Source organism: Vombatus ursinus, unplaced genomic scaffold (assembly GCF_900497805.2).
Source record: "Vombatus ursinus unplaced genomic scaffold, bare-nosed wombat genome assembly UNPS02014801.1, whole genome shotgun sequence".
NCBI lineage: Eukaryota > Metazoa > Chordata > Mammalia > Diprotodontia > Vombatidae > Vombatus > Vombatus ursinus.
Window position 1 is genome coordinate 14,612,810 of NW_020954579.1, and position 23,821 is coordinate 14,636,630.

The 23,821-nt window shown below is 41.8% G+C and overlaps 1 protein-coding gene across 1 annotated transcript; it reads left to right on the top strand.

Annotated features, from left to right (window-relative positions):
* Nucleotides 1-13,049: 13,049 nt before the first annotated feature.
* On the top strand, nucleotides 13,050-21,387 carry MRPL38 (mitochondrial ribosomal protein L38). Its single transcript, XM_027873423.1, has 9 exons — nucleotides 13,050-13,143; nucleotides 13,259-13,438; nucleotides 18,707-18,838; nucleotides 18,912-19,120; nucleotides 19,412-19,484; nucleotides 19,692-19,737; nucleotides 20,081-20,239; nucleotides 20,451-20,587; nucleotides 20,855-21,387. The coding sequence occupies exons 1-9, from the start codon at nucleotides 13,077-13,079 to the stop codon at nucleotides 20,989-20,991; spliced, it is 1,140 nt and encodes a 379-aa protein (XP_027729224.1). The 5' UTR covers nucleotides 13,050-13,076; the 3' UTR covers nucleotides 20,992-21,387.
* Nucleotides 21,388-23,821: the final 2,434 nt, after the last annotated feature.

A 23,821-nucleotide genomic window follows, 5' to 3' on the forward strand; every position in this document is an offset into this window, starting at 1 on the left:
AGCAAAGTGAACAGGCAGGGATGAAAGATTTGCCTGGGCTACCCCAAGGTAAAATTTAACTTCCTTTTCTTTCATAACATTTCAGAGACCTCTTACTTACCTTTTTCTGTAGTTCACATTTTTGTTTAATTAGGTCAGTTAAATTTTCAGTGTTACTAATTCCTGAATTCCCGCAATTTACAATGCATCTCAGCCTAGTTTCTCCTTGTTTTTCAAACATGCTTAATAATCGGTTGCATGCTTTGAAATTAGTTCCAAAGAGCAGGAAGGAGGTCTCAGACCCTTCTGAATGCTAAGCACCTTTTTCCAAGATATATTCCTGCTCTATAGCAACCCCACAAACACCCTCTACAAAATTCTAAATGTCCAGATCCTTTCAAAATGCCCTCTGGGTTGATGCCCAAACTAACACCAAGGAGAGCAACCAAATAACCTGTGTATTGAGGCTTTGTTGGTTGCCTGGTATGAGGAAGATCCCCAGTAACCACTTTACTGAGGCAACAGGATGTGGAGCAGTGGTGTCAAGCTCAATAGAAAAGGGGGCTGCTAACTCACACATAAGCGTCCTCGTGGGCTGCATATTAAAAAAACCACACTTAAACATGTTTTATTGTATATTTTGCTGAATATTTCCCAATTACATTTTAATCTGGATTGGGCTGCACTTGGAAAAGTTGTGGGCCACCATGTATTTGACACCTCTGATTTAGCAGATAGAGTTTGAATTTGGAATTGGGAGCACTGCGGGTGCAAATCCTGCCTCTGACTTCTTAATCGGGTGACTATGGTTGTCACAATTTCCTCATCTGTAAGATGGGGACCTAATACCCTCAGTACCTGCTTCACAGTTTCAGTTATGACTCCATTTGGGGTTGTCTTGGCAAAGATACTAGAGTGGTTTGCCATTTCTTTCTGCAGCTCATTTTGCAGATGAGGAAACTAAAGTAAGCCGGGTTAAGTGACTTGCCCAGAGTCACACCACTTAGTGTCTGAGGCCAGATTTGAACTTGGGAAGATGAGTCTTCCTAACTCCAGGCTGGGCACTCTATCCACTTTGCCACCTAGCTGCTCATAATGTAGCCTAGAGGTTATCATATAGAGTTCAGAATAAAAGATACTTTCCCTGATCATTCAAAAAAGAATGGTTAACAGCTCTCTCCCATCAGATTCTGGTTGCACAGAAGACTATCATGAATTATTAATAAGCCTCTTCATCAAAGTAGTCAGTAAAAAGAAATTTGAGACATTGATAGAGGAAAAGATAAAATATTCAAGAGTCAATGAGCTCTCTGACTAGGAGTGAGGTTAAGATCTCAGATCAACCAAGGAGAAATAGAATGGTCTCATTGAGGTGAGTCTATTCTTAGCAGTCTTGACGGTTATAGGTTCTGTGAGTCAAGGGACATAGTGGAGGCTAGCTTCCCCATACGTCTGAGGCTCTGAGATCTCCAGTCCATTCTTTAAAAGTTTGTGCTTGTTTCAACCACCTCTCTCAAACTCCTCCTCTGAAGTCCCATCTACACTTACACAGGTATGGAATGTCACAGGGTCAAAAATCTCTCAGACAATTAGGAGTCACATTCCCTTACATGCAGGAAGCATAGCACTCAGTGTTACAGGGCTGTCCTCTAAGGAATCACCCCAAAAGGTAAGGAGTGGAGGTGTTACATATATATTATTACATTTGATCTTTGCAACAATTCTATAAGGTTGATACAATAAGCAAAGGGAGTGTTGTACTTAGCTCAAAACTGCACCATGACATTTGAGACATTCTGTTTTACCCCCATTTTACTGATGAGGAAACTGAAGCACAACGATATTGATTAACTTGAGTTACTGAAAAAAGTATAAACTCTGGAGTCAGGAGTCCGTGGGTTCAAATCCTGTTTCATATTTCCCCCCCTAAGTGTTTTCTTCTAATCATATCCAGTTCTTTCAACCACTCCTCATATAGCAAAACCTCAAGGACTTTCACCATCCTGGCTGCTTTCCTCTGGTCATTCCAGTTCAAAACTAATAACATTGTTTTACATAGACAAAAACAATTTTGTTTTATTTTGTTGGAGGGGGGAATTAGGGTTAGAGTCCAATGTGCATGAGGGGGTAAAAGTGGCATTGAAAAGGATAATCTAGTAAGCCATAGTAACATGAGGGAGAAAAAGGAACCCGTTCTCCAGAAAATCTTCATTCATTGCATAAATTGTCAGACGTATCGATATGGGTTGCCAACTGGGCAAAGCCCACCCCTCAAAATGCAGAGGAGTCCAAGCTGAGTTGAAAGCAGAAAAGTTCTTTTTATTTTTTAATTTATTTTTAGTTTTCCTCCATAAGCTTTTGAGTTTTAAATTTTCTCCCCCCAACTCCCCACCTCCCTTCCCAAAGCAGTGTGCAATCTGATATAGGCTATACATATACATTCCTATTAAATATATTTTCACATCAGTCATGTTGTAAGGAAGAATCAGAACCCATAGGAGGAACCACAAGAAAGAAGAAACAAAATAAAACAAGGAAAAAGAGCAAATAGTATGCTTAGATCTGCATTCAAACTCCATAGTACTTTCTTTGGATGTGGATAGCATTTTCCATCATGAGACTTTTGGAGATGTCTTAGATCCTTGCATTGCTGAGAAGGGCTAAGTCTATCAAAGGTAGCCATCACACAATGTGGTTGTTACTATGTACAACGTTCTCCTGGCTCTGCTCACTTCACTCAGCATCAGTCCATATAAGTCTTTCCAGGTTTTTCTGAAGTCCACCTGCTCATCATTTCTTATAGCACAATAGTATTCCATCACATTCATATACCACAACTTGTTCAGCCTTTCCCAAATGATGGGCATCCCCTCAATTTCCAATTCTTGGCTACCACAGAAAGAGTTGCTATAAATATTTTTGTACATGTGGGTCCTTTTCCCAGTTTTATGATCTCTTTGGGGTACAAACCTGGAAGTGGTATTAGTGGATCAAAGGGTATGCACATTTTTATAACCCTTTGAGCATAGTTCCAAATTGCTCTCCAGAATGGTTGGATCAGTTCACAACTCCACCAACAATGCATTAGTGTTCCAATTTTCCCACATCTTCTCCACCATTTCCCATTTTCCTGTTTTGTCATGTTGGCCAATGTGATAGGTGTGATGTGGTACCTCAGAGTTGTTTTGATTGATTGTTTACATTACCTGCCTGGTAAGGTAACTCATAGAAAACAGATATGTTGGTCTCAGGAGTATTTTCACAGGGTAAATTTTGTTGAACTACTTTTTTTCTTTCTTTACTTTTCTTCTTGTTCTTCTTGATCTTGTTCTTCTTGTTATTCTTTCTAACTTTTTTTAGCTGAGGGAGAGTTCCCTCAACTCTGGACCCCCTCACATGGACTGGGTTTAGTCCTGGGGGTGGACTGTCCATAGAAGAAAGGGGCAAGTTTCTCTTTCTCAGACTTTCTGGATCTTTACACTTCTACCCCAGACCCCTGGGGAGAATCACTTAAAGTTCAAGTTTGGCTAGGGCTTCCTCAAAATAGGGATTAAAAAAGTATTCAATATACAGTGGAGATCTGCCATAGGATCTGCCATAGGACAGTTATTTATTTCCTTCAAACCAAAAAAATGTTTAAATCACAAAAGACAAGCGTGCCTTGACCAAGACCTAGAAATGTAGCCATAACTACTTTTTTATATTCTTCCAAGTAAGGTGATGCTTAAAACATCAAAACATGAAGCATTTTGCAGGACTCTTTAACAGGCATTTCTCATCCTGCAATGCAGTCTCCCTTGAGGTCCATATTTTCTAGCAAGTCAAGCCATGGGGCTAGGCTCCTTGTCTCAATTGGAAGAAGTGCTCTAATAACTCTCAGGGGCACATCCTAAACTGTTGCTGACCCTGCCTCTAATTAGGAGCTCTTAACCTCTCAAACACAGAGAGTTTTTTGCCTCCAAAGTTGGAAACATCTGTCTCAGGATCACTGATAAATTACCCATGCTAGAGGAAAGAAACAGAAAGTAAAAGAGGCAACCACATGGGGCAGCTAGGTGGTGCAGTGGATAGAGCACCAGCCCTGAAGTCAGGAGGACCTGAATTCGAATCTAGCCTTAGACACATGATACTCACTAGCTGTGTGACCCTGGGCAAGTCACTTAACCCCACTTACCTAAAAGAAAAAAAAATGTAAAAAAAAAAATAAAAGAGGCAACCACAGACCTATGCTTAAGCTCATCTAGCCAAGCCCCTGTCCTCGCTGGCAGTGTGAACCATGTGAATGGCATCCATTTCTAGTAGAGTAAAAGTGTTGCATGAACCATGTCCTGCAAAGAAGAAGGAAAAGAGAACCAAAGGTTATATAGTTACTCCTTTGAAAGTCTGCTGAAGAGGTAGCTCTTCCTGGTTCAGGGCCATTCCTCTCTAAAGCAGCACCCCAACCCCCACCCCAAGTCATGAAGCAGGGAGAGGGAAGACCTAGGCACTACCCATCTGGGGCTGAGTATAATTCCTTGGAAGTAGCCAGGAGCCCAGACTCAGTACTCCAAAGAGTGTACTCTAAACACAACAGTCTAGGGACCCTGCTTTTTAAACTGTGATACCAAAAAATACTTTGGCTGTTGACAGGTGAGAAAAAATGAGAGAAGTGATGCCACCATGAGTCAAGAAAGGGCCACTTATAGAGAAACGGAAGCTGTTCCGCACCCTCAAAAAAAAAAAAAGTCCACTCACTATGCAATTTTGCCCAAGGCCGGTCCAAAAATTTCACCTCTGTCTCAGTCCTGACTCTCAACATTAGATACTTAGTTATGTGACTCAGAGGGACTTTGAGGACTTTCCTGTGATGCTGCTGCTCCCTGGTGGTCAATTGACATTCAGCTACTATGGCTTAAGGATGGTCTTAAACCAGAAAGTGATGAGTTTATGGAAGGAATATATTCCATCACCCCACTCCCCCTAGTGGCCTCCCACTGCCCATGCCTGGCTCTGAGAATGAATATACAGCTCTTCTGGGCACACAGGGGCCAGTAGGGGGAGAGGGGGGGAGCCCCTATTTTCTACACACCAAAATGATCCCCCATTCCCTCTGCAGTGTCAACTACAGCATGGGCATTGCCTCAGTCAAACTGAGAACTTGGAAAGACCTTAGCTTAAAAAAGTCAAGGTCTCTCACTGCATCCTGGATCACCTCCAGTGGTCCTGATCCATAGCCACTGGACCCAGATCGCTTTGGAGGAGAAAATGAGACTGGTAACTTTGCACAGCTCTCCCTCACTTAAATCCAACTCTCTTGCAAGTCATAACATCATCTTCCTGACGTCAAGGTTCTCTTCAAGAATGAAGGACAAACCACAACAGTAATTACTGCCAGATGCTATTAGAAAAGAATAGTAGGGCCCTTTCAGTGTTCAGTATGGTATGGAGCTAAAATGGTTTGTGAATTATTTGGGAAGAGTGTAAGTTACTGCCCCTTTCATACGCGGCCATTTTGGTTGTTAAACAGAAAAAAATATATATTTCTAGAAGGAAAACTGATTTTTTAAAAAAATCCATTTGAGAAAAAAGACAGACTCTCATAAAATTTTGAGAGACAAACTGTTCTGAGGACCAGAGAGACAAGTCTCTCAAAAGACTGCAATGAGAGGATCTGTTTGAAGGCAGAACGATGCTAATGTAATGATAGTTGCTGGACATTGTGATCCATCAGCTTGTTTACATGTGACTGTTTTTTAGAGTTTTGAAGGTTACAAGTAAGAAATTATAAAATCAAATAACTGTTTGGAGACTGTGGGAAGATTAAGGACTCCTGGAGTCATTGCTTATGATGCCTCATGGTTTGGAGACATTAGGAGTCAGAGAAGAAACTATAGGAAGAAGCAGGCAAAAGAAGAGCAGATAAAGAGAAGAGGAAGCTTAGGCCCAGGAGCTGAGGTGAGCAGGCATGGTGAATAGGAGAAAAATGAAAGGCTATAGAATATCAAAGCTTTCAGGAGCTGGGCCAGTAAGACAGCCAGCTGTGCAGCAGTCTTGCCGAGAGTCACGCTGATTGCAAGACAGGAATTGCTTTACTTGGAGCTGATTGTCTGGTTGAAGGAGAATTAAATCCTGTTGCTTTTTGAAGAGCTATCTGGGCCTATTGCTCTTTAGCGCCCTCTACAGGCTAATATGGGAGGCAGCTAGGTGGTACAGCAGATAGAAATTCTAAAAGCTCCTTCACCTGGCCTGGAGTCAGGAAGATCAGAGTTCAAATCCCACCTGAGACACTTACAAGTTGTATGATCCACACTCCCCAAGCAAGTCATTTAACATCTGTTTTCCTTAATCCACTAGAGAAGGAAATGGCAAACCACTCTAGTATCTTTGCCAAAAAAACAAACCAACGCATGGACAGCATTGTCATGCTATGGTCCATGGGGGTCAGGCATGACTGAAACAATTCATTTTGGGGCAGCTAGGCGGTACAGTGGATAGAGTGCTGGGTCTGGAGTCAGGAAGACTCTTCCTGAGTTTAAATCTGGCCTCAGACACTTACTAGCTATGTGATCCTGGGCAAGTCACTTAAATCCTGTTTGCCTCAGTTTCCTTGTCTGCAAAATGAGCTGGAGAAAGAAATGGCAAACCACTCCAGTGTCTTTGCAAAGAAAACCCCAAACGGGGTCACAAAGAATCAGACACAACTGACTAAAAAAAACAGGCTAAGAAATGGAAAACCTCTTAGGAGTGCCTTGCGTTGCCCTCTATCATCATTTCTGGTTTGAGGGAAAAACAGTAGGGAAAGACAGGCTTTGCAACTTCTTTGCTGTGAGAAGACGCTGGGCTTTTCTGAGAGCTGATGAAACAAAGCAGAATCTCCTGGTATTTGAAGGGATCTGAAATGGTTTGAAAGGTTACATGGTCCTATGTGGCTATCCACAGCTTGAGAGGAATAAACTTCTCAGAGTCCCAGGAAAAAAAAAAATCTAAAGAGCTTAACAGTTCTTTTAAAAAATATTTTATTTTCTCCCCAATTACATGTAAAAACAATTTTAACAATTTTTTTATTTTGAGTTCCAAACTTTCTCCTTCCTACCCCCACATTGAGAAGGCAAGCAATTTGATATAGATTATATATGTGCAGTCATGCAAAATCAGTCATCCACATCAGTCATGTTGTAAAAGAAAACACAGACAAAGAAAAGAAAAATAAAGAAAGCAAAGAAAAAGTATGCTTCGATCTGCATTCAGACAGTTTTCTCTCTGCAGATGGATAGCATTTTTCATCATAAGGCCTTTGGAATTGTCTTGGATCAATTGTTTTACTGAGAATAGCTAAGTTCTTCATAGTTGATCACAGTGCAACTAATACTATATACAATATTCTCCTGGTTCTGCTCACTTCACTCTGCATCGGTTCATGTAAGTCTTTCCAGGTTTTTCTGTAAGCATCCTCATCATTTCTTTCCGCAAAATAGTATTCCATCACAATCATATACGATGACTTATTTGACCATTCCTCAATTCCCTCAGTTTCCAATTCTTTGCCATAATTAAAAGAGAGCTTAACAGTTCTGCTTAAGGAAACTATTTGTCACTGAAAGAGCCTAACACTTTCTGAGCCCCTAGTCAAGAATTGTTGTGTGCTAAAAGAGTTTGACCAAGATTAGAAGAGAAGTCATTTTGCCTAGCAGGTAATATATATTACAGATTTTTTTTTTTTTTTTTTTTTTTTTGCTTTTGGGTGGGACAATCAAGGTTAACTGACTTGCCCAGGGTCACACAGATAGTAAGTGTCAAGTGCCTCAGACTACAGACTACTCTAATTTAAAGAGAATTAGGACAGGGGCAGCTAGGTGACAGTGGCTAGAGTACTAGTCCTATAGTCAGGAGGACAACAGTTCAAATCCTCACTAGGTGTGTGACCCTGGGCAAGTCACTTAACCTGACTGCCTCACCACCCCCACCCAAAAAAAAAAAAAGAGAGAGAACCAGGACATTAAGGCCTGCTGTCCAGTGATGAATTGCCCCAGGCACATGGGGTTTATACCTTCAAGTATCTACCTTTGAGGTTTCTAAAGTGTTTTTGACTCTTACCTATGGACACTGTGCTCTGGTGGGAGAGTATAGCCCAGTTTTAGGAATGGACTGTTATATTTTTATTATTCCTGATCTTGTTTTCTAGTAAGTAGAAGTTATGCTTATTATTGCTTTTACCTTATCATTTAGCAAATGTTTTATGTTAAAGAATTAATGATGTCATGACTGTACATGTATAACCTATATCAAATTGCCTGTCTTCTCAATGAGGGGGAAGAGAGGGAGAAAAAGAATTTAGAAGTCAACATTTTAAAAAATGAATGTTAAAAATTGTTTTTACACATAACTTGAAAAAATACTTAATTAAAAAAAAATTGATGGCAAACTAAAACCCTTAAACTAGGTGGTCTTTAAGATTCTTAACAGCTTTAAATCTATGAACCTACCTGAAATAAGGCAAACTGTTTGCTCCATCAATATTTTGGTCCACTAAAAGCCCAGATCATATTCTGCAAGGACATTCATGGTTTTCTTGCTGATAAATCCCAAAGCATCCATACCTCCACTTAAAACACTCTTACTCTATACAGGAAATGTTTCAAGATTAGATTTTTACTTTATGTTTCCTTACAGCATTGACAACTTAAAACCAGTTACTGATATTTAAATATTAAACTAAATATGAATTCTCCACTTTGATTCATCACCAGGTTTATCACCCACCTAATTATCTCTTTTTCCTAATGGAGTGCTATAATCCTTACAGTGACTACATAAAACAAAGAATAATGCTCAGTAAAGATAGAAACATCACACTTTAATTATACTGGGTTCCTGTGTATATGCAATACATATTTATGACATAAAATACTAATAAATTGTGGGATTAACAATTAAATAAAAAAAATTTTTGAAAAAGTTAATGGTATCATGTTGACTGATTTTGTATAAATGTGAAGCATACATTGGGGGCTCAGAAATTATGGTGTTGAGTAATAGGAGTATATTCTTCCCACAACAGGATTACTCCTAAAATTTGAGAGTTTTGAGGTTTAGTAGGGAGCTGTATCTAGCTCTGGGAACCCCAAACTTGCCAGCATGAGCGTAGATTGAATGAGTGAACTAGTCTACAGAGCAACAATTGGAGGGCCACACCATGCCAGGTTACATAAGCAATAATTTTGTTACGGTTTCATTTTGTGGCAGCAATAGTGATGGGTGTATGCTTGTACTGACACAGAACATCTGTCTTTGACCAGATAAAATCAGATTGAGCAGGTTTCCCCACCTTTGGTTAGTTTTCCATAAGCTGAGTGATACATTTTGTACCAAACATGTTTCACTGCACTTTTTAATTGTTTTTAATTCTGTAGTTTTTAAGAATGGACATTACTCCAAGGAAATGTGCAAAAGTTGTAGCTCTTAAAGAGTACAATTGTTCAACTGAATTCAATTATTGTTGGAGCTAATAATTGAAAAAAAAAGTTCAATGATTGTTGGAGATATTGCAATGGCTGTTCGTGGGAAGTTAAGCATTTAGATCATTCAAGCCCACAATGAAATAGAATTAGTTGCACTGATGTACAAAAGAAAGTGCTGTTGAAAACTAAATATTGCTGCTAGTAGCCTAATTAATCCTCAGAAAACAAGCAAAGCTGTTCCAAGTGACTCAGCACGTGGAGGGGCTGTTATTGGTTCTTCCTCTATAGTACAGCATAGGCTTCGTGAATGAACGAGGTGTTAAAAGCTGCTAACCATTCCTATGAAGAAAACATATTTGTCATGGGCAAGATATTACAAAAACTAGATAGTGAAGATTGGAAAAAGGTGAATTTTACTGATGAAATCAACTTCTTCATTCAAAGATATTCCAAAACCATTGTCAGAAGAATTCCAGATGAGTCTGTAAGATGTGGGCATTTTTATTAGACTGTAAAACCTCCACACAAAAAAGTAGGGTTTTTTTGGGGGGAGGGATTGTTCGTTTTTTTTACTTCCAATGGGCTGTCTTGTTAAGGGAATAATTGATAACCGTATTGATTTACCGATGTAGTACATGTGGTCTCAACAGCATGGGTTCTTAATGTGTCATAGACTCCTTTGGCAGTCAGATGAAGCCTATGAATCCCTTCTCAGAATGTTTTCAAATACATAAAATCAAATACATGGGATTATAAAGGAAACCAATTAGATTGAAATTATTATAAAATATTTTTTAAAACAAGTTGATAGACCCCAGGTCAAGAACCTCTGTTCTAGAGCTATTATCCCAACTCCCACTTTCACTGATGCGCTGGGTACCCAGAGTATCCACTCACGGCTCCAGGGGTAGCCCTGATGGGCTATGGGGTTGTTTTTCTAATGTAATGTATTGAATATTAAGCATACCTTTGATGAACATTCATTTTTCCAAGTCAAACTTTTATTATAGCCCATAGGTTTTCAAGGAAGCTCTTGTGTTACTGAAGCATGTTTATATCCATTTCTTGGATAAATTTCTTAATCCTCTGTGATTTGAGACATGGGATAAGATTGTGTTGCTCCATTAGTGTGTTTCCTTCATTGATTATCAGTCAATATCAATTAGCCACTCAGACGTAATTAGCTTTTAGAAAGGGGTAAAGTTTATAAAATGGTATGGTAGAAACAGTTCATATAAAATATCCCTTCAAGAATCTGTGACACATACTCCTACTCAGTACATAAAAAGTCCAGGGAAAAGGGCTCGAGCTTATTGATCACATGTGGCAAAGGAGTAACTCACAGCTCCTGGCAATCCTTTTGTTGGAATCCTCGAGATGTTCTCCTTAATTATAATATAGTGTTTTGTTTGGTTGTTTTTTTAACCTGTTGGGGTTTTGTTTGGGTCTTTTTGCTGGGATGTGAAACTATTCAGTCTGCCCTTGGGTCCCAATGCAGATACTGTGGGGTACAACAGAGCCACTGCTGTAGCAAGGATGCTGCTAAAAATAATAAATTTTTTTAAAAAATTGAAAGTCAAAATCTTCTGACCATGCAAAGTTAACAAAGTGTTCTTCCAAGTCATTGGGGAAAAGAGGCAAAGGCTGAGGCTAAGACGAACATACTCTTCTACCCCACAAACAGGTGCTTCTTAGGTTGATCTTTGGCTCAAATGTTTACTCTGTGCTGACAGATATTTGAATTCCTGAGTTCTGAACTAGCTCATTGTTTAACACAATCCCCCCGCCCAGAGAATGACCAAATTTAATCAGCTAATCTGAACACATTTTTTATGCAATGTCACTCCAGTTGATCAAGGACTTTTTCTTCACTTAGTCAAAAGCCTATAAGTGATTCACTAGAGAAATATTCTCACTTGGCTATCAGGACTTAATATCTTCACACTTACATTAATGGGAAACAGTGATTTGATTTACTCAATCAAAACCTTTCTTCCAGTCCCCAAATCTTTACCTGTGTATTGAGATGCAGAATTGTTCTGAAATTACAGAAATTCCCAAATGGAGATGGAATACTGCAACACAATTTTGTCCCATGTCTCAAATCACAAAAGATTAAAAAATTTATCCAAGAAATGGATGTAAACATGCTTCAATAACACAAGAGCTTCCATGAAAACCTATGGCCTATAATAAAGGTTTGACTTGGAAAAATGAATGTTCATCAAAGGTATGCTTAATATTCAATACAACAGAAGTGGTTTCGTGATGAATTAACCAATGTCTAAATCTTGTGAATTCAGTGCCTAATCATGAAAAACAAGTTTTTTGCAAAGGAAGTCATTATATATTAAAGGTTTTTTTAAATTTTATTGGTTTTTTTTTTAGAGGCAGCTAGGTGGTGCAGTGGATAGAGCACTGGCCCTGGAGTCAGGTGGACCTGAGCTCAAATTTGACCTCACAAACATGATACTCACTAGCTGTGTGACCCTGGGCAAGTCACTTAACCCCAACTGCCTCGAAAAAAAAGTTTTTTTAAAACAAAAGTTACAATGTTTATTGAATTACCCAACAAATTTGTTTACTTTTCCTCCAAGTAATTAGCACACCAATATAGTTCTGTCCTAACATAAAAACATAAATTCATAATATCTCTCCCATACACTCCCTCAAGTCTCTTTTCTGACACTGCCAACACACTGGTGCAAGCCCTCGTCATCTTATGCCTGGACTATTGAAATTGTCTTTCCTGTCTTGTCATCCTCTACTCAGAGGCCAAATTGAGCTTCCTAAAGTGCAGGTATAGATATCACCAACTCCCCTCCCACCTTCCATTTAATAAACTCCATCAACTTCCTATTACTTCCAGGATCAAATATAAAGTCTTACTTGGATTTTAATGCCTTTCATAACTTGGCCCTCTCCTGCCTTTCCAGTCTTCTTACACCTAATTCCCTTTCACATACTTTAGCAGCCCCTTTGTTGTTCCTCCCATTGGACTGGCCATTTTTACTGACAGTTCCCCCTGTACAGAATTCTCTTCTTCCATCTTGTCTCTGCCTCCTGACTTTCCTCAAGGCCCAGCCTTTCAGTATCCCTCTTAATGCTAGTGATTTCCCTCTGCTGATGAATCCAATCTATCCTGTATATATCTTGTTTGCACATGGTTGTTGGCATTGTCTCCACAATTAGACTGCGGGATCCGTGAGAAGGGACCTTTTTTTGCCTTTCTTTGTACCCTCAGTGCTTGGCATAGCGCTTGGCAAACAGTTGGCACTTAATAAATGCTAGATAACTAATCACCTTGCCTGCAACACAGCAAATCTAACTAAATGCTTTGATTTGACTGGGCTGGGTTATTTGAGGGATGGGAGGGCAATAAGGAACCTGTAACACTGAGAGGGAATGAGGTTGGGGAGAGGGCTGACATTATGGTGGAGGGCGGTAGCAAGCAAGGCTCGAGGCTGGCCCTGTCCTTGACACCCGAGTCAAAGGCTGCCCCGCCCCCTCCCCTTTAGTTCACAGCCCCTGGGGCCCGCCCCGGTGACGTAGGCGGTCTGGAGGGCGGGGCCAGACTGGCGGGGCCTCTCCGCCCAGGCAACGCAAGGGCCACCTCTTTGGGGTCCTGGCGGCAGCGCTAACGCTGCGGCCCTAAGGAAGATGGCGGCGCCCTGGTGGAGAGTCACGCTGTACGGAACGCGGAGTGCCCGCGGCTTCAGCACTGCGGGTGAGGGGCCGGGATGAGGAAGGGACGAAACGGGGCCGAGGTCGGGGTCGTAGTCGCGCTCTCTGGCTGGACCTAGCCTTTCTGCTACTGACTCGCTGGTTATTCCGCCCCATAGCCGTCCTGAGCCGCCGGTCCGCCCCGCTGGGGCCCATGCCCAATGAGGACATCGACGTGAGCGCGCTGCAGACCCTGGAGAAGTATCGCAGTTTCGACCGCTACCGGCGCTGCGCCGAACGCGAGGCGAATGCCCAGCACTGGTGGAAGAGCTACCGCGACTACTTCCGGCAGCCCTCAGGTGCGCGAGGGCGCCTCGGGATCTCCTCCCTATCATCGCGAGACCCGACCGGCCCCGCCCCGCGCCCAGCCCTGGTCTTTGCCCTCTCTCCCATCACTCAACCTTAGATAGAGGGAGAGGTGGGCGGCCGGCATACAGACCCGCCTCATTTTGCAGCTGAAGAAACTTGGACCTACCTGAAGAGTTGCCCCAGGGCACCCAGAGAGGGTTATTTTTCCTGAAAAAATGTAGATGATACTCTATCTCACTATAATCGTAGGCAAATGATTTCACCCCTCTGGGCCATCAGTTTCAGCATCTGCAAAATGGAGATAATAATAATTATCATAGCCAACATTTGTAGAGCGTATGTTTATGCAGCAGGCGCTGTGCTGATTTACAATTATGATCTCATTTGATCCCCACTACACTCCTGGGAGTTAAGTGCTATTTTTATCCCTATTTTACAAATGAGGAAACTGAGGTCTGCAAAGAGCGCTGAAGAGTTTCACACAAGTGCACCCAGATAGTGTTACTTTTCCTGAAAAAAAAAAAAATGGAGATGATAATTGTGTCTCGCTACAAACTTAGGCAAATGATTTCATCCCTTTGGGCACCACATCTGTAAAATGGGGATGATAATAATAATAGTTAATAGTCTTTATATCACTTAAGTGTGTGCCAGGAAATGTGCTAAGTGCGTTACAATGATGATCTTATTTGATTCTTACAACACCCCTGGAAATTAGGTGCTATTATGATCCTCATTTTACTGATGGGGAAACTGAGGCAAACAGTGGCGAAGTGACATGCCAGAGTCACACTTAGTATGTAACCTGTATTCTTGGAGGGAGTACCCAAATCAAGGAGATCAAAGATGTGAGAATCAAATGAATGTATATAAAGCATACTAGAGACCTCAAATCGCTGCCCCAATTTCAGTTCCTACTATTAGAGTTATTATTATAATTAATACTACTGACTTCTTGGTGTAATGATAAATGTAGAAACCAAGGCAAGAATACAAGTTTTTTGCTCTTTCCTCGATGTGATCCTGAACAAGTCATTCTGTTTTTCTGAGACTCAAACTTTCCTCTTTTGTAAAATGGGGAGGGTAATCCATGTACTACTTAATTCATAAGGTGAATGCAAGGAAAGTGCTACGTAAAGTCTTCAAGCAGGACATATTACTATCATTGAGCTCTTTATAGTTAAAGTTACCATCACTCATGTCACCGTTTCATTTAATGCTGACATTAACCCTGTGAAGTAGGCAAATATTATCATTTCATCCCATTTTACAAAAGAGGAAACTAAGGTTGTGAGAGCAGTACATTTGTGCAGTTTGCCCACATCTCACAGATAACAAGTAGTGGAATCCAGGCTAAAACTGGGCTCTCAGCTTCAAATTCATTGATTTTGTTTTTAAAGATACTGATATTCCTTGTATATGTTTGTTTGTTTTTTTAATATCGCCATCACTTCCAAGACTTCCCTTTTCCACAGAACGCTTCCCTTGTAACAGAGATACAATTAAGCAAAACAAATTAATACTTTGGCTATCTGAAAATACACCTAATCCTGCACCACCACCTTTCTGCTGAGAAGTGGAGGCACGCTTCACTATGACTCATCAGTTCATACAGGTCTTCCATAGTATCTCAGAATCCATGTTTGTTATTCTTGTGGTTCAAAAATATTCTGTTCCATTCATATAGGCAGCTGGGGGTTAAAATGCATAGAACAAATGAGCTTGGAATCAGACAGTCCTGAGTTCAAATCCTGCCTCAGATACTTTCTAGCTGTGACCCCTAGGCTTAACCTCTATCTGCCTCAGTTCTCACCTGTAAAATAATATCTACCTGAATGGGATTTTGTGAGAATCAAATGAGATAATATTTGCAAAGTTTAAAGTGATGTGCTGGGCCTCATCTTCCTGAATTCAAATCCGCCTTTAGACGCTAGTCATGTGACCCTGGGTGAGTCACTTAATCCTGTTTGCCTCAGTTTCTTCATCTGTAAAATGAGCTGGAGAAGAAAATGGCAAACCACTCCAATATCTTTGCCAAGAAAATCCCAAAAGCGGTCACGAATCAGACACGACTGAAGAACAACATGAAAGATAAGATTGACATGGGGAAAAACGAGGCAAGGAAATCAGTTAGGAGGCAGTAATCTAAGAGAGAGATGATGAGGGTCTGCAATAGGGTGGTGGCAATGTGAGTAAAGAGAGGAGAATGGTTTAAGAGATGTTGTGAAGGTAGCTTTAGCAATGCCTTGCGTATGTGTGGTGTGAGAGGGATACCAAGCTTGGGGACCTGGGGGAGTGGAAGGATGGTGGTGCTCTCAACAGAAATATGGAAGTTTGGAAATAGGGTAGGTTTGGGGGAAAGGTAATGAGTTCTAGATGGGACATCCAGCCCAAACATTGTTGGTGTAGGGCTGAAGCTCAGAAGAGCAACTGTGACCAGATATTTAGATGAGAGTTCTCTATGTAGAGATGACAGCTGGTGAGATCAACAAGAGAGTATAGAGAAGGGATAGAGGTCCTTAGTGGGGCCTGCCATGCTTGATGATCCCAAAAAGGAGACTGAGAAGGTGGGGAGAGAACCAGGAGAAAGAAGTATCAGGAAAACCCAGAGAGGAGAGAGTGTCTGGGAAAAAAATAGTTGTTATCAGTATCATGTGTCACAGAGGGGTAAAAAAAGGAATGAGAACTGAGAAAAGGCCCTAAGATTTGTCATTAAGAGATCATTTGGGGGGCAGCTAGGTGGCTCAGTGGATAGAGCACCGGCCCTGGATTCAGGAGGACCTGAGTTCAAATATGACCTCAGACACACAACGCTTACTAGCTGTGTGACCCTGGGCACATCGCTTAACCCCATTGCCTAGCCAACAAAAAAAAAAAAAAGAGAGAGAGAGAGAAATCATTAGCACCTTTGGAGAGAGCAGGGGTGTCCAAGTCTTTGGAACTGTCGAAAGATAGGAGGACTTCAAATGCTGAATGAGACATGCATTGTTGCCAATGTGGGAATTTGATTGCGGGACTATGCACCTTTATTATGGGGGTTTTCTTTTTCTTTTTTTTCAATTGTTCATTTGGGGAGCAATGCAAGGGAGAGATAATACGTGCTTCTACAACAGGCCTGCACAATATTGAGGGCCGCTTACAGCCAGCCGAATGATTTCAGGTGGCCTTGAATATACAAATCCCTGAGCAAAACTGACTGTGCAAAGTTCCCTTAGGGCAAGCCTGCACAACATGTGAAAAATGTAGAGAATGTAAAACAGGCCATATGTTGTGCAGGCCTGTTATAGAAGATTTTTTTTTTTAAATAACATGGAAAGAACATGAAAGGAAAAGGAGTAGGAAGGCAGCTTGGGGTAAGGAGAGGGCACTGAATTTGGAGTCAAGAAAATTTAGGTTCAAATCTATTCTCCCAGAATGGGAATTCCAAAGGGCCCGATGGAAGGGGCTAGCAGAGCTCGAGTGGGTGTGGGATTGGACTGAGGTCGATGAGGTTGAGGGAAGGGACAATGGAGGCTGTGCAATGAGGTGGTTTATTCTCAGGGATTCAGGAACACTGGGATTGGGAGAGTAAAAAGGACTAGGAGTTTGCTAGCCATACGAGGAAGAGTCTAGGCAGAGAAGCCGTAGATGGGAAAGCTCCAGTGATGATGGCATGGGAGTAAGTCGCTCTCAGTCTTGGGTCTGCTTCAGTATTTTCATAGGCTCTGCAGTTTGTTCAGCCATTCCCCCACCTACGGGCACACCCTTTTCTTTCAGTTCTTGACTGCTGCCTCCGGGGCCATCTCCAGTTGTCCTGATGGAAATCTGGCCATGGGACCCAGATGGCTCTGGAGGAGAAAGTGAGGCTGGTGACTTTGCACAGCCCTGCCTCAGTGTAATCCAATTCACTTGCAAGTCATGGCATCACCTCCCTGATGTCATGGTCCTCTTCCGAGAACGAAGGACTAGCAACAGAAGCAGCAGCAGTGCTGCTGTAATTATGAAATAATTATGATAATAATAATAATTATAAAAATAGGAAAATAGCTTATGTTTTTCTTTGGCCTTCTTGGGGCGTTGCCTTTTCTCCTCTGCCAAAGCTGCTTCCTCATCCCCCCATTTAAGGAAACATGGGCCTCAGCTGGAATGTGCTCCCTGTCACTTTCATACCTACCTCACCCACAGCTCCCGCATACTTTCTGCTTCTGTCCCTGGCTGGGTTGCAGAACCACTGCTGGCATCTTTATTATGTCACACAAAGATCAGAGCTGGGGCAAATCTGGGAGCTCATCTAGGCCAACCCCTTCAATTTACACAGGAGGAAACTGATGTCCGGAAGGGGCGAGTTACTTAATTCAGGCCATGCCTGCTAACTGTCACTAAATTTTTGATTTCGAGTAAGCCCTCTCCTCCCCTGGCTTCAGTTTGTTCTTCAGTAAAATGATGGTGTTGTACTAGATGATCTTGAAGGTCACTCCCATTTAGTAGTATCAGGATACTTTTTTAAAATAAATTTTTATTTACATCATTATATATTTCCCAATTATATGTAAAAAAAGTATTTAACAGGAGCAGCGAGGTGGCGCAGTGGATAGAGCTCCGGCCCTGAAGTCAGAAAGACCTGAGTTCAAATCTGGCCTCAGACACATAACACTCACTAGCTGTATGACCCTGGGCAAGTCACTTAACCCCATTGCCTAACCAAAAAAAAAACCAAAACAAAAAAAAGTATTTAACATTCATTTTTTTTTTAAATTTTGAGTTCCAAATTCTCTCTCTCCTTTCCACTCCTCCACCTCTTGCAATGGCAAGCAATATGACAGCAATTATACACAGGAAGTCATGCAAAACATATTTCCATATTAGCCATGTTGCAAAAGAAAACACACACACACACACACACACACACATATAAAGTTTTTAATCTTCCCTCAGAGTTTATCAGTTCTGTCCCTGGAGGTGGATAGCATTTTTCATCATGTGTTCTTTGGAATTGTCTTAGACCATTGCCTCAATCAGAGTAGCTAAGTCTTTCACAGTTAATTATCCTTACAATATTGCTGTTACTGGGTGCAGTGTTCTCCTGGTTTTGCTCACTTCTCTTTGCATACATTCACATAAGTCTTCTCAGGTTTTTCTGAAACCATCAGGATACTTCTAAAGTTGCTTCAGTTTTTTGTTTTGTTTTTTTTAATCATGTTAATGTGTAAAATGTGTTTTAATCCAAAAAGAGTTGGGAGAATGTTCCAGGCATGATATCAATCTCTGCCCCCATCCAGATCCCAAAGATAAAATAGATATTGGATTTCCTCCCAACAAGAGGCACCAGAGGCAACAACAGATCCTTGAAAGGAAGACGGTCCTTCGGGAGAACCGGAGGAGGATGGAGAAGGCTGCCCAGCTCCGCAGTGGTGAGTGCCATTCCAGGCATCAGGGGTGCACCCATTTCTCCGGGTTCACCTCCTCATGTGCTTCTCTTTACAGTCTTGATCCCACTGGAAGAGGTGAAGGCTGATTGGGAGAAGACCGTTGGCCCTTACCATAAGAAGCGCCTGGCTGAGTACTACGGCCTCTACCGAGACCTGTTCCACGGGGCCACATTTGTGCCCTGGGTCCCGCTGAATGTTGCTTACACTCTGGGAGAAGAGCTGGCGATGCCTGTGTTCCAGGGGAACGAGGTTACCCCGACGGAGGTAACCTGTCCCCCTCCCTCATACACACATGCCTTTCCTACCTCCTGCTTCAGTGCCAGGGTGTCATGGTTACAAAGCATCAGGGATGGCTTCGTGCATAGTGTGATGTGAGGTGCGTGGTTCAGAGCAGTTTAGAGAAATGGAATCTCTGCATGCTTAGAATCTTACGATCCTGCCTCTCGTTCACCTCTCTGGTGTCCTGCCTGCCTGTCTGCGACACGGTCTGTGCCCTGGACTGTCTTTATTCCCTGTGAGCTACTGTAGCCCCTTTCTACCTTTTCTCTTTGCCAGGCCACTAATCCCCCAGAGGTGACATATGAGGCAGAAGAGGATTCATTGTGGACTTTGCTGCTCACCAATCTGGGTATGTACCTTTGGCTGGACAGGCCGTTATCCCTCCTTTCTTTGCTGGGCCTTTGGTATCACTGAACTGTCCTGCAAATGAAGCCCTGAGAAGTGGAGGGAAGGGACAATAGATAGAGTTGTCCCAGCTGGAAGGTGCACCATTGCAGAGCACCAGACCCCATGTCCATCCTATGCTCCATGGTAAGCAGCTTCTCTTTGTACGCAGATGGACACTTGCAGGAACAGGACGCCGAATACATCCACTGGCTGGTGTAAGTGTAACGGGGTGGGAATTGGGAGCCACGAAATGAGATGTGGGGAAGGAAGGGTGCGGTGGAGGTAGGGACATTTCTGCTGGTTTCTGATTCAAGAATATGAGTGAAAAATCCAGTTCTGTGAATAAACTTCTACAGAGGCATAATGTCAGTGGCCAGGCCACGAACATGGGACTTTGGGGGTGTTGGTGAGGGGACATATGCCACTTTCTAACACCTCTGTTTCTGCATGTACTCTGGAGGGAGCTGGCATGAAGATGGGCAGATATGCCACCTCCCAGAGTCTTGGCATTGGAGAGGGGTTACCTGTGAACCAGAAACATAATTCCTTCCTAACTAGGACCAATATCCCAGGCAACGACGTGTCCGCAGGACAGGAGATGTGCCACTACCTCCCACCCTTCCCCGCAAGAGGAACTGGGTTTCACCGGTTCACTTTCCTCCTTTTCAAGCAGCACAAGTCCATCGATTTTTCTGAAGATGCCCGTCCCACACCCTGGTAACTTCTCCTCAGAGGCCTCGCCCTGGGTGTCCCCAGAATGATTGAGCCTTGTTCTTAGCAACCTCTGAGATTTCTGAAATTTGATTGGAGGAATGGGGAATGTGCTGGGCAGAAGTGCAGAATTTTTTCCTAGGGTAGAATCTAGGAGAGGAAGAGGCATCTGTAAGACCTCTCAACCTTTTCAGATTCTTTCATCTTCCCTTTGTAGTTACCGTCTTGCTTTGAGAACCTTCCGCACGTTTGATTTCTATAAGAAGCACCAGGACTTCATGACCCCAGCTGGTCTGGCCTTCTTCCAGTGCTGCTGGGATGACTCTGTCACCCACATCTATCACCACCTGCTCAGTAAGTGGTACAGGGTAGACTCGGGAGGGAGTCAGTGCTCTCTCCGTCCGCTGCAAGGGAGCAATGTCCTATAGGGAAAGGGGTACAGGAGACTACACTGTCACCTAGCCTACACAGGCTGGCCGCTGTTCCGTGGCCCCTGCTCCGAGCCCTGCCTCAGGAACAAGGAGGAAATCTGGGGGTTTGATAGGATGCCTTCTCTGGGGAAGCTCGGGACTAGTGGGGACTAGGAGAGCGTTGTCCTGAGCTCATTCATCCATTTTACAGACATGCGGGAACCAGTGTTCGAGTTTGTACGCCCACCCCCCTACCATCCCCCACAGAAAAAGTTCCCTCATCTGCAGCCCCTTCGATATTTGGATCGATACCGAGACAGCGATGAACCTACCTATGGCATCTACTGAAGGACTGAGTCATCCAGGTGCACAGGGTACCTGGAAGGGACGACGTGACCTTAGAGCCACCCTGGCCTGCTTCGTTTTTCAAGGACGACACGCAGTAGGTTAGAGGCCCCCAGCCATCAGCTCCCTGGGAGCTCTTCTGTGAGCCTGTCATCCTGTCTGTGCTTTTCTTGTGTATCCAATGTTTTGGGAGTGAGAAGAAACTGTAGGGTATCTAAGTCAGAGAATGTGAACCAAGGTGCAGCATGGTATAGCAGATAGCTGACTTTAAAGTCAGCACAACTTGGGTTCAAATCCCACATACTGGATGTATGACACTAGCCTCTCAGTGTTCCAGGCAATAGTCTTCTCCCCCTCCCCCCAACGATTTTTATTTATTTCATTAAATATATCTCAATTACATGTAAAAAGAATTAACATTCTATTTTTTTAAATTTCGAATTCCAAATTCTCTTCCCCCCTCCCCCTTGAGAAGGCAAGCAATGTGATGTAGATCATACATGTGAGGCCATGAAATATATATTTCCATGTTAGCCATGTTGCTAAAGAAAACACAGACACCCCCCCCCCAAAAAAAAAAACAAAAAAAAACAAGAAAAATAAAGTAAAAAATGTATGCTTTGATTTGCATTCAGACTCCATCAGTTCTTTCTTTAGAGGTGGATAGCATTTTTCATTATAAGTCCTTTGGAATTGTCTTAGATCATTGTATTGATCAAAATAGCTAAGTCATTCACAGTTGATCTTCAATACTATATTGCTGTTACTGTGTACAATGTTCTTCTGGTTGTGCTTACTTCATTTTGTATCAGTTCACATAAGTCTTCCAGGTTTTTCTGAAACCATTCTGTTCATCATTTCTTTTTTTTTTTTCTTTTTCTTTTTTTTTTTTTTGCTAGGCAGTGGGGTTAAGTGACTTGCCAGGGTCACACAGCTAGTTAGTGTCAAGTGTTTGAGGCCAGATTTGAACTCAGGTTCTCCTGACTCTAGGGCTGGTGCTCTATCCACTATGCCACCTAGCTGCCCCACATCATTTCTTATAGCGCAATAATATTCCATCAAAATCATGTACCACAACTTGTTCAGTCATTCCTCAATTGACAGGTATCCCCTCAATTTCAAATTCTTTGCCACCACAAAAAGAGCTTCTATAAATACTTCAGTACATAGAGATCTTTTCCCTTTTTCTTTGATCTTTTTGGGATACAGACCTAGTAGTGGAATTGCTGGGTCACTAGGAACAGTTTTATAGCTCATAGTTCCAAATTGCTCTCCAGAATGGTTAAATCAGTTCACAACTCTACCAACAGTGCGTTAGTGTCCCAATTTTTCCACATCCCCCCAAAATATGTCATTTTTCTTTTCTGTCATATTAACTAATCTGATAGGTGTGAGATGGTACCTCAGAGTTGTTTAAATTGCATTCCTCTAATTAATAATGATTTAGAGCATTTTTTCATATGATTGTAGATAGCTTTTATTTCTTTTTCTGAAAACTGCCTGTTAATATCCTTTGACCATTTATCAATTGGGAAATGACTTTAATTCTTATAAAGTTGACTCAGTTCTCTATATATTTGAGAAATGAGGCCTTTCTCAGAGAAACTTGCTATAAAAATGTTTTCCTATTTTCCTGCTTTCCCTCTAATCTTGGCAGCATTAGTTTTGTCTGTGCAAAAACTTTAAAATTTAATGTAATCAAAATTATCCATTTTACCTTCTATGAGGCTCTTTCTCTTGTTTAGTCATAAATTCTTTCTTTATCCATAGATATGACAGGTTCCCCTAATTTGCTTATGATATCCTTTTTCCTTTCTGTCTAAGACATATATCCATTTTGACCTTATCTTAGTATACAGTGTAAGATTTGGTCTATACCTAGTTTCTGCTAACCTGCTTTCCAATTTTCCTAGCAATTTTTTGTCAGATAATGAGCTCTTGTTCCAAAAGCTTCTATCTTTGGATTTATCACATACTCGATTATTATGGTTATTCACTACTGTTATGTTGTGTACTGAATGTATTCTACTGATCAACCACTCTTTATCAGTACCAGATTGTTTTGATGATTACTGCCTTATAATACAGTTTGAGATCTGGTACTGCTAAGCCAGCTTCCTTCATATTTTTTCATTGAGTTCCTTGATATTCTTGACCTTTTGTTCCACCAGATGCATTTTGTTATTTTTGCTAGCATTATGAAATAATTTTTTGGTAGTTTGGTTGGTATGGCACCAAATAAGTAAATCAATTTAAGCAGAATTGTCATTTTTATTAATTGGCTTGGCCTACCCATGAACAATTGAAATTTCTCCAGTTGTTTAGATCTGACTTCATTTTTGCGAAAGTTGTTTTGTAATTATGTTCATATAGTCCCTGGGTTTGTTTTGTCAAGTATAGTCCCAAGTATTTTATGTTATCTGCAGTTATTTTAAATGGAATTTCTCCTTCTATCTCTTCCTCTTACTTGGTTGGTAATAGGCAGTACTCTTGAGACCGTAAGTTGCTGATCAGCATTGTTGTTGTTCAGTCATGTTTCAGTCGTGTCTGACTCTTCATGACCCCATTTGGGGTTTTCTTGGCAAAGATACTAGAGTGGTTTGCCATTTCCTCCCCAGCTCATTTTACAGACAGGGAAACTGAGGCAAACAGGGTTAAGTGACTTGCTCAGGATCACACAGTAAGTGTCTGAGGCCAGATTTGAATTCATGAAGATGAGTCTTCCTGACTTCAGGCCAAACACTGTGCACTATGGTGCCACCTAGCTGTCCACAGATTCCTTAGCCAGTTAATATGCCATTACAGTGACTGTCTTTTTGATGTTTAAAGCATT

Excerpts from the sequence above, each read along its gene's own strand:
- MRPL38 (XM_027873423.1), top strand. The coding sequence starts at position 13,077 with ATGGCGGCGCCCTGGTGGAGAGTCACGCTGTACGGAACGCGGAGTGCC. Across the intron at positions 13,144-13,258 it reads CCGCGGCTTCAGCACTGCGG|CCGTCCTGAGCCGCCGGTCC; the intron begins GTGAGGGGCCGG and ends TCCGCCCCATAG. Across the intron at positions 19,738-20,080 it reads GAATACATCCACTGGCTGGT|GACCAATATCCCAGGCAACG; the intron begins GTAAGTGTAACG and ends CTTCCTAACTAG.